The sequence below is a fragment of the Haemaphysalis longicornis genome, unplaced genomic scaffold, assembly GCF_048455015.1.
Source record: "Haemaphysalis longicornis isolate Haplotype H1 unplaced genomic scaffold, Haemaphysalis longicornis Haplotype H1 scaffold_13, whole genome shotgun sequence".
NCBI lineage: Eukaryota > Metazoa > Arthropoda > Arachnida > Ixodida > Ixodidae > Haemaphysalis > Haemaphysalis longicornis.
The window spans coordinates 5,706,815-5,717,255 of record NW_027526233.1 but is presented as its reverse complement, the minus strand read 5'-3'; the positions used below and the strand labels follow the sequence as shown (position 1 = coordinate 5,717,255).

Below are 10,441 nucleotides of genomic sequence, written 5' to 3'. Positions count from 1 at the left end.
ACCGAAGTGCGTACCGACGCAAGCGGCCACGGGATCGGCGCCGTGTTGGCCCAATCGCAAGCCGGCCAAAACCGCGTGATTGCGTACGCCAGCCGTTTGCTGTCAAAGTCCGAGCGCAATTATTCCATTACAGAGCGCGAGTGCCTTGCTCTTGTCTGGGCCCTCGCAAAGTTTCGTCCCTACTTGTACGGCAGACATTTTAAAGTCATCACAGATCACCATGCGCTGTGCTGGCTTACCAACTTGAAAGACCCCACCGGAAGGCTTGGTCGCTGGGCATTACGTCTGCAGGAGTATACGTTTTCCGTCACCTATAAGTCGGGTCGCTTGCATAAAGACGCTGACAGCCTCTCACGTCACCCTGTTGAGCCCCCTGAGGCCACCCCACCTACTGATGTCGCTTGCGTGTTCGCAATATCTGACTTTCTCCACATCGGTGACGAGCAGCGCCGTGACCCGTCGCTCCGTTCCCTCATTCAACGACTTACCACTTCATCACCCGATTCTTCCACGCGCAACTTCACCCTACAAAATGGCGTCTTATACCGCCATAACTTCCGTGCTGACGGTCCGGACCTCCTCCTCGTTGTGCCCAGCCACCTGCGTCCGACCGTCCTGTACCAGCTACACGACGTACCCACCGCAGGCCACCTAGGGATAACCAGAACTTATGATCGAGTGCGGCGTAGGTTCTTCTGACCTGGCCTTTACCGATCTGTACGCCGCTACGTTGCCTCGTGTGACAGCTGCCAGCGTCGGAAAAAGCCTTCCACACTTCCTTCTGGAGAACTTCAACCCATCGACATTCCCCATGAGCCGTTCTTCCGGGTGGGTCTCCATTTACTTGGTCCCTTCCCACTGTCGTCAGCGGGAAACCGGTGGGTAGCCGTTGCGACAGATTACACGACGCGGTACGCCATCACCCGCGCCCTTACAACAAGCTGCGCGACTGACGTCGCTGACTTTCTTCTCTACAACGTCCTTCTGCACCACGGCGCTCCCCGCCAGCTTCTAACTGACCGCAGGAAAAACTTTCTGTCCAACGTTATCGACAACATCCTCCGCTCTTGATCGACGAAACACAAGCTTGCCACGGCCTATCACCCGCAAACTAATGGCCTCACCGAACGCTTGAACCGGACGCTGACCGACATGCTGTCTATGTACGTGTCTTCTGACCACCGAGACTGGGACCTTGCATTACCATTCGTAACTTTCGCGTACAACACCTCCCGCCATGACACGTCCGGTTTCTCCCCATTTCATCTACTGTTTGGCCGTGAACCGGCTTTGCCTTAGGACTAGCTCCTTCCTGCCTGCTCCTCTGAATACGCTCGCGATGCTATCACTCGCGCCCATCAAGCTCGTCAACTGGCTCGCGACCAGCTTCTTGCTTCGCAAGTCTCACAAAAGACACGGTACGACGAACGTCACCGCGCGGTCCACTTTCCCCCGGGATCCCTCGTCCTGCTCTGGTCTCCTGCACGTCGTGTTGGCCTGTCCGAAAAACTGCTCCAACCCTATTCTGGTCCATACAAAGTGTTGCGTCGCGTCACAGATGTGACGTATGAGGTTGCTCCTACCGTCTCTACTTGGGCCTCGTCCTCTACTGTCCCGCCTACCAGTGTTGTCCATGTCGCCCGCCTCAAGCCATATCAGCCCCCGCTGACCGATTCTCCTTAGACAGCACCGAGACGGTGCCTCTTCCGCCGGGGGTCATGTGACGGGGCAATCCCTGTTCGCGCCAAACATGCGGTGGGCACTGCGCCGCTGATAGAAGACGACGAGAACGACAACGCTTGGCCCCGGACTCACGCTGCCGCCTAATCCAGTGCTTGCCAGCTTATTCTGACTTAAAAATAGCTTCACCTTACGCGCATTTGCCACGAAACATCCTTGGTGGAGGTTGCGGTTCTGATCCCCTTCGTAGACCTCCAGCTACGCCCGTCTCGGTTTCTGAAGCGACCACCTCAAGGATCAAGGATTGCGTCGGTCCGCTCCAGCCCCGGTGAGCCATTGGCCTGCGCATTCCCCAGCCCGGTGTCCCCTGCCCGTGATCCGACGAGATCAGCCGACCTGACTAGCCGCGACCAGACCAGAAGCCGACGACATTCCCCTGCCCAGTTCTCCGGCGCGATTCCAAGAGCTTGAGGTTCCTTCGTGGCGTCGGCGGCCTCGCTGTTCTGGGGCCCATCTTCATGGACCGATCAGCCTGTGCAGTGGCGGCAAGGACTTCACTGTTTATATTCATTTCATCTTCACCGCACGGGTTCATTGACTGTGACCTCGACCGGGGCGGTCGTTTTGGATGGCGGGGGGATATGTAACGAGAAGACGAGGAAGTGGACTGTGCAGCCTAGTGCGATGGGCATCTTACACCGATGGCCAAATTGTAAATAGCTTGCATCTCTTTCTGTAAATAGATCGCTTCATCATCGACCATGGTTCATGTCATCCGTCCTACCGCCACGTAACAATATCATCATCATCATCGCTGCACAAATTTCCCACCGTCTTCCTGTAAGGCCAAACCACAACTCCGACCCTTTCATGCGCAGATGTTCCTTCCTGATATTTCTTAGATTTTTCTTGCCTTCCATTACGAAGGCGTAATGTAGAATAAAACGACCAATGTAAAATAGCTGTTTCGGCGCCCAGACCATCAAAGTATTCTTCTGACAACACGAATGCCGTAAGCTCCGAGATCGCCGAATACTCTGGTGCAAAAATGTGCTTCGGTATCATTTCTGGCGGCCGTCTATCTCAATACTCCGCATTTGCTGCGACAGTGTTACCGTACATTCAACAGACTGCAAACCTTACTGCCAGAGCCGCCTATTAGCCTATAAAACACACAAAAATCAACGATTCTCCAATCGCGATGTCTGCCGCATGCCTACATGTGTTACGTATTCTTATTCGTTCGTAGGATGTTGCGAAGGAGCCTACGGCGAATGAAACTGCCTACAGAAGCAAACAGAACGCATCGGTCTTGACATCTAATATGTCATGTCTCGGAGGAAGAATAGCATCGGCCTATGAGTTTTATGCTAACACGCAGCAGGGTGAGACAATGAGCCAGAAAATTCCCGTTGCTTACCCGGGTGTAGGACACTGTAGTTTCTACGACGGTCGTTCGGCGTCGAGTCGCGTAAGAAAGGCAGAACTCGCAGTGCACAAATACCAATGCCAAGATTTATTCATATTACCAAACCCACGCATAAACCGAAAGTAAATCTTCAAAATCAAGCAAAGCAAGCAAATCAAGCAAGCAAATCAAGCAAAGTACAAAAAGAAGAAAGCCAAAGCCGATAAATCTAGTAACGGCGGACAATAAAAGCCGCTAACACCCAATAAACTTTAGCAACACCAATTTCCGCTGGCTGCAGATATTCATCGTTGGCGTGCGGGTACTGATTTGAGTACACTCGTTTTTCCGGTGGCTGTATCCCTGCAAAAATGACAGTACGTCACAATTATCAGTTTGCATTGTGTTCATATTAATTTTATCTCTAATTAGAACTAAACCCTTCTATGAAATAGTTCCGGTTCCTGTACAAAATCACTTTATCATGTTGAAGCATTTAAAATGGTACACCCGGACACTGTGTTGAGGTAGGTTACAGACGTATCATATCTTTATGTTGTGTATCGGCATGAAATTCCTCTAAGAGAAAAGATATTCTTCGAAGAAAACTTTTCAGGTATACTTGCTAGAAAATAATGGTTCTGGATAGCTTTTCTGCGTCATTTAATATTTCTTTTTCCGGGTATATTGCTCGAAATTATGAAAATATTGACTGATATATTTTCGGTGTATTTTCTTCAGTTGATATTGTTCTGGAGTCATTTGGGGCTACGTGAGAACCACAGCGACGCAAGCAGCTACATGATTAAAAACCGAAATTGCGGCCCCGAACTTGTTATCTACGGATGCGAACGCTGGGAAGCTACAATGCGTATTGAAACAACAAAATTCCACACATTTTCAACTGGCTCGTTAAGTAGAAAAATTGCTGTTTTACAGAGGTTTCGCACACACAGTAATCCCCATCCGTGGGCTTGGAAGGAACTGAAGCTGCATAATTGCGGTTAAAACTCGAGGTGTTCCCGGTGTGCCGAGAAAACAAGGATACGTTGAGCGTGCCCGCTTCGCCTTGCAAGACTGCTTTTAAGTGCGATAGCACGTGCTCTGTTGTAACGAATTTGTAAGCAGACCATATCTGCATGCGCACATATACGAAACAGACGGAATCACATATTCGATGCGCCTTGCGCTCGTAGAGGAACAGAGAGCCCCCGTACTGCTATGGTAGACGGGTGCTGCGCGCCAAACGCTTAAGCATTTTGTCCGATGAGAGCATGACTTCGAATAACGAGTGGCAGCTAAATAACGAGGTTCAAAACGCCAAGGGTCTGGCACGCAAAAACAAAACGATTACTTTCGAGCGCAGCTGCCACACCGCTGAAGAAAAGCTTCGAACTGGGCACCACGCCTCCTTGATACGTATTGTCATGTCTGCAGTTCACACGAAGTAAGGTTAACAAGAGCTAGGGATTTTTATTGCGTGTATGCCATGTCTCCAAAGTACAAAAATATGGGCACCCAACCTAAAATTGTCGTTGACAGACAGATCCTAATTAGCCAAAGTTGCGCGAAGTAGTCAGCAACGGCAAGCCTGCTTGGAAAGATGCTAGCCTCAGTGCACAGCGCATTATGAATTGGGGAAAAACCTCCGAATAGCAGAAGTAGAACCGACAAATTTTAATAATAAAAATTAGCCCTACAACGCAGTTAGCGGTGCATTTATGCAATGGCGAATGAACGTTTGATGATGTCTGTTGCGGGGTTCATTGTACGCGATCGCCCAGGTTGTACAGCAAGGGCGGCACTCCTAGAATCTCTTTTTGGCGCTCAACAAAACTAAGGCGGAATATCTTCATGCCCTTGCAGCAATGCTTGTGATGCGATTGTAGATTAATTTCCTGGTAATGTACAACGCTGAGTTTTCCAGTGCGACCGAATACTACATCTGCACACTATGTCTACATGCAAACTACATCTTGCGTATATTGAAAACCAAACATTCCGTCAACGCCGCTCTTATTTTTTTCGAGAATAAATGTCCTCCCCCCCCCCCGTTTTCTTATGCTTTCCTTAAGAACTCACGTAGAACAACCGCGCCAGAGACAGTTCGCGTGCAAACCAATGCACGTGGAAACGAATTTTTTGTTAGGCAAGACTGAAAATCTGTCTAGCCAGCATCTGCGTTGTATCAAAACTGGTCATCATTACAAATGGAAGCAACTGTACATTTAATGTATACCGGTGGCCTGTATGTCACAATTCTCAAAATAGTGGTGCTCTTCGTTCATACTATAAAAGCTATGGGTATTCATGACTTTATTGCTTCTCGGTCCGTTTGAATAAATCATCTGTATCAAGTGGACAATAGCCTTTCAAGTTATTTAGTTATTTGAAAGCTATGAAAATATTTTATTGCAAATTTTACGGCCAACACGAGTAGCTCATGCAATTTTCGGGCTTCCAATAAAACTATTTTGGTTCAATTTTTGCAGTAAATAGCACCAGATTTTAAACTTTCCCGGTACAATATTGTCACACGCGTTCTTCACACTGCACGTTGATTGAAATATAAATTTCGGAAGCAGCCATAGCACCGTACATGTGGGTCCTTCAGGGCAAGAGTGGTTCTCCGGATTGCGATATTTCGGTGGGAGGGGCGCTGTCGTGATCCCGACGCTGGTACCACTCCAAGAGTTCTCTAGCTTTGGCAGCTTCAGGATGCTCGGGACCTACCACCTCCAAACATGTCCACTCACAGGTATCAAGCTTTACACCTGAAATTAAGGCATAAAGTTATAAATACTGCACTCTGTAGTAAACACATCAAACCACCACGTGCCTACTGAAACACAGTGGTTAAAACAACGCAAATAAAAAGTGGCTGCGTCTCTGCTTCCTTTGCTGCAAATTCCGTCAGACGGCCGTGGTCTTTTGCCTCCTGGCGGTGCCTCTCTGCCCCGCGTGCCCCTAACGCTTGTCTCTATTTTAGCGCCACCAATGGGAAATGCAGTGAGTTTAGTTCAGTGTAGATCCATTTTCCCCGTTTCGCACTGTTCACGAGCGATCTGCGGGAATTGATCGGTTCTTCTTGTTTCTCTCTTGTTTCCTGTTCTGCTTGGAACACCACTAGGTGAAATGTTGTAGTATTTGCGTTTATCTCGCATCTCTTGGGCACTGTTTTTAACGGTTATTTTTATTTCCTAGCCGATTCAGCTTCTCGTCTTAGTAAAAGAACACGAGTACACCAGCTGATTTGGTTACATTTGGGCTCAAATTTGCGTGAGGTTTCTATCGAAATATCTTCACTTGTTCATATGTTCACTTGTATGAGTCATTTCAGCCGTTTGTTTAGATTGGAACGGCGTCTGAATATGTAATTCGTTGTCAGGCGTTCCTTCACTTTGGTTGGTCTGCGGAATTGATACAAGACAGACAGACAGACAGACAGACAGACAGACAGACAGACAGACAGGCAGACAGACAGACAGACAGACAGACAGACAGACAGACGGACAGACAGACAGACGAATGGATGGATGGACGGACGGACGGATGGGCGGACGGATAGGCAGGCCGGCAGCCAGGTGAAAATTTTTGGGGTTGGGTATCCCAAGTAGGACTGTCTTTCAAAACTTCGCCCAATTTCAGAATCCCGGCTTATTAGAGGCTCCTATTTTCTAAACATGGCTCAATTTCAGAATCCCAGGTTTTTAGAGGCTCCTATTTTCTATCTTCATATCTGAAATCTGCAGAAGATGCTTGCGTTCTCAATATTTAGCCATTTTTTAGTATTTAGCTGCCATGCAATAACTGCAAAAGCGCCTAGTGTATATCGCACAACGCGAAAATTTTTCTCCGTAAATGTTGCTTAAAAGTTAGATTTTACACATCGCCTCTACTCTAGATGAGTAGAGGCGATGTGTAATTCTGTACCAAGCAACGAATCGCTTAAGCATCGTTACCGCGGAATAACACCTGTGATGACATGCGGTGCCAACTCTCTACCAAGAAGACTTGGTGTATACTCTGCTGTCTACGAGACTCCACTAACAGCAAAACCCAATCCCGCAACCGCACTACTCAAATCATCCTTGAATCCAAATTACCCCCCGACGCCCTCTGTGTCTCCCTCAAGGATCTATACATACCACCCTTTTTCCCTCATTCCACCGAGTCCTCCAACTACACGGGCACCCCCCAACTCGCAGCTCGACGCCCCTATCACATATTCCGAACTCCATACCGACTGAAGTCGAAGCACTCCGACGCAACACTGCGCCGGGCCTTGGTCAAATCACTAACACTCTTCTCCGGCCCCTTACCGAAGACGCCATCGAACGTTTTGTAGAACTATTCAACCACCATTGAGAAAAAAGCACACCCTTCCACCTGCCTGGAAACATTCCAATATCCCGCTGATACCTAAGCCTGGCAAACCCCATCCATCCGCAACGTTCACCCCGTTTACCTTGCATCCTGCCTGGGCAGGCTCTATGAACACGTCCTCCAAACAAGAATGAACTTATACCTAGAGAGTACGCAGGCCTATCCACCTAACATGCTTGGCTTTCAAGCGAAACTCTATACCCAAGACGCTCTCCAACTCCACCACGACTTCCATTTCACCCACCCCAACGCGCTCACACGTCCCTCCTGTCCCAAGATCTCCAAAAGGCCTTCGACAACATCTCACACCACAGCATCTTTGAGGCTATCTCATGCCACAACTTAGGCACCCATTTCTACCACTATGTAATCAACTTCCTCTCTGCCCCCACCGCCACCATACGCCTCACACACACACAATCTGCTCTTTTCATCATGCCAAACAGAGGCGCCCCGCAAGGTGCTGTTCTATTCCGCATGCTTTTCAATCCAACACTCATACCCCTGCCCGCAACCTCCTCACCATTCCCAATCTCCGCAGCACGCTTTATGCAGATGAATTAACCTCTGGGTGCACTCCGGCTCCGACTACCGTACTGAGACAACTCTGCAACTTGGCCTCAACACAGTTCTCCACCACACCGAGCCCCTCGCTCTTAGCTGCTCTCCCCCAAAAAACCGCCCTTCTCATATTCCCCCCGCCTCACTCCAAACCACCACCGACCTCTCCTATACAGCTTTACATCCGCTCTACCCCAGTCCCACACGTCTCGCAACTCTGCCTCCTGGGGATTACTCTTACCAACAACCGCTCCCCAGCGCCCACCCTCCAATACATTAAACGATACACCACGCAGACTACACACCTCATCCGGCGTATCGCCAACAGCACGGCCTCATTGAACAGGGTCGTCTAGCTTTCGCACAGCTTTCTCATTAGCTGTCTTATGTATCACCTCCTTTACCTTCGGCTCACACGCACCCACACTTGAGGTGGAGACAAAGGGAAACGACTAAGAAGGTGCAAGCCAATACGAGAGAATTGGGCGGGTGTCATCTCGATTGGATCAAGTGGTCCGGTGGGTCGCAAAGAAGGGGTTTTCTTTCGTTTGCTCAAACCGTGATGTGACAAGTGTGTGGTGCCCCCCGACCCTAAACTTCGTTAGCCGCTAAGTTCGGTGGCCCCACCAGGCTCAGTGGGAAACATTGTGCGACGGCTGGCGGATAAACAGCGACGAGCACAGCTGCTCTCGGTCAGTCACCATCACCACCAGCACGTTGCAGGTCGTCACTCGCTGGAGGGTACTCCGACCATCCCAGGTTCACGAATGCGGGCTAAATCGTGACACTGGCGACGAAGGAAGAAGCCCACGGAGCGACCGAAGCCACCGCGAGCGCCGAGACACCGCCCTCCCCGCCGGCCGCCATTACACCGTGCCGCTGTACGGGAGGCTCGAGCAGTTCGATGGTGAAGGGTCCGCCTGGCCGGTCTACGAGGAACAAGTCGGCTAACTTTTCCGGGCGAACGACACACCAGATGAAAAACAGCACGACATTTTCCTGGCCAGCTGCGGGACCCCCATCTTTGGTCTCCTGCTCGACCTGCTCAAGCCGGCCACGCCGCATGACAAGTCGCTGGGTGAGCTGCTCGTGACGCTGCGTTCGCACTTCAGCCCGCCTCCATCGACGTTAATGGAGCGTTTTCGCTTCAACAACCGGAGCCGTCGAGACGGAGAGACGCTCGGGCAGTTCGTCGCAGCGCTGCGAGGGTTAGCGAGCGGCTGCACCTTTGGGGAGCAGCTCGACTCGCTGCTCCGGGACCGTTTCGTCTGCGGCATCAACGACCCCGCCGTGCAGACGCGATTCCTGGAGCTTCCTGACCCCTCGGTGGGCGACGCCGTGAAGGCAGCGCTGGCGATGGATGCTGCGGCCAAGGACGCGGGCGAGGTAGCGCGTGCGGCCGGCTCATCGTCGACGGAGGCGGCGGTGAACAAGATGGCGACACGGCATGGCAGGTGCGTTCGGTGCGGTGGTGACCACCCTCCCTCAAAGTGCCAGTTCACGCAAGCAGAGTGCTTTGCGTGTGGGAGAACTGGGCACATTGCTCGGGTGTGCCGAGGGGGGACGACGCCTAACGGACAGAAGCAGCAGCCGGGGGCAAGCACGTGTTCCTCGCAAGCCCACGCCCAAGGGAGCCGGCGCAAGGGTAGGCGGTGGGGGCGTGCGGCAGCAGCTTCGGGTGCAACGGCTAGGCTACACGTCGTGGCCGAAGACCCGCAGATTTTTGACATGTGGCACACGGACACACTTCAGTCGTCTGTGCCACCGTATATGTTCACTGTCGAAGTTTGCGGCCGTCCCATCTTTATGGAGCTGGACACGGGGGACAGTGTGTCGGTCATGGCCGGGAAAGCCTTCAAACGCACCTTCCCTGGCGTGTACTCGAGGCGTCGGGTGCATGCTGCGCAGCTATTCTGGACAGCCCGCCCAAGTCGAGGGTCAAGCCCAGGTCAGCGTTCGCCGTGGCGACAGGGAGGCCACCCTGCTCCTGTACTTGACCAAGGGGTCGTCACCGACGCTGCTGTGCCGGAACTGGATCCAGGCGTAGGGCGTGCGGCTGCCAGAGTACCAGGTAGCAGTGCATGCGGTGGAAGACGTCCCGAGCCTCGTGACCAAGTTCAAGGCCCTCTTCCAGCCCGGGGTGGGCACATTCACCGGCACGGCGGCAAGCATTCATGTGACAGAGAGAGCCCGGCCCCAGTTTTTCAAGCCGCACACGCTGCTGTTCGCCCTGAAGGATGGGGTCACACAGGAGTTGCAACGGCTGCAGCGACACGACATCCTGGTGCCAGTCAAATCGTCGGAGTGGGCCGCTCCCATCGTGCCAGTCCTGAAGCAATACGGCAGTGTAAGGATCTGCGGGGACTTCAAGGTCACAATCAACCCCGTCGCTACGGTCGAGAAGTA

General features: G+C 51.6%; 1 protein-coding gene across 1 annotated transcript in view; it reads right to left on the bottom strand.

Moving 5' to 3' along the window:
- Positions 1-3,175: 3,175 nt before the first annotated feature.
- Positions 3,176-10,441, bottom strand: part of LOC144164221 (replication protein A 70 kDa DNA-binding subunit-like) — a 120,116-nt gene continuing 112,850 nt past the window's right edge. Inside the window, exons 7-8 of the mRNA XM_077694735.1 lie at positions 5,688-5,862; positions 3,176-3,451 (exon numbers count right to left, since the gene is read on the bottom strand). Coding sequence (XP_077550861.1) covers positions 5,699-5,862 — 164 coding nt within the window. The 3' untranslated portion in view covers positions 3,176-3,451; positions 5,688-5,698. The remainder of the gene's footprint in view (positions 3,452-5,687; positions 5,863-10,441) is intronic.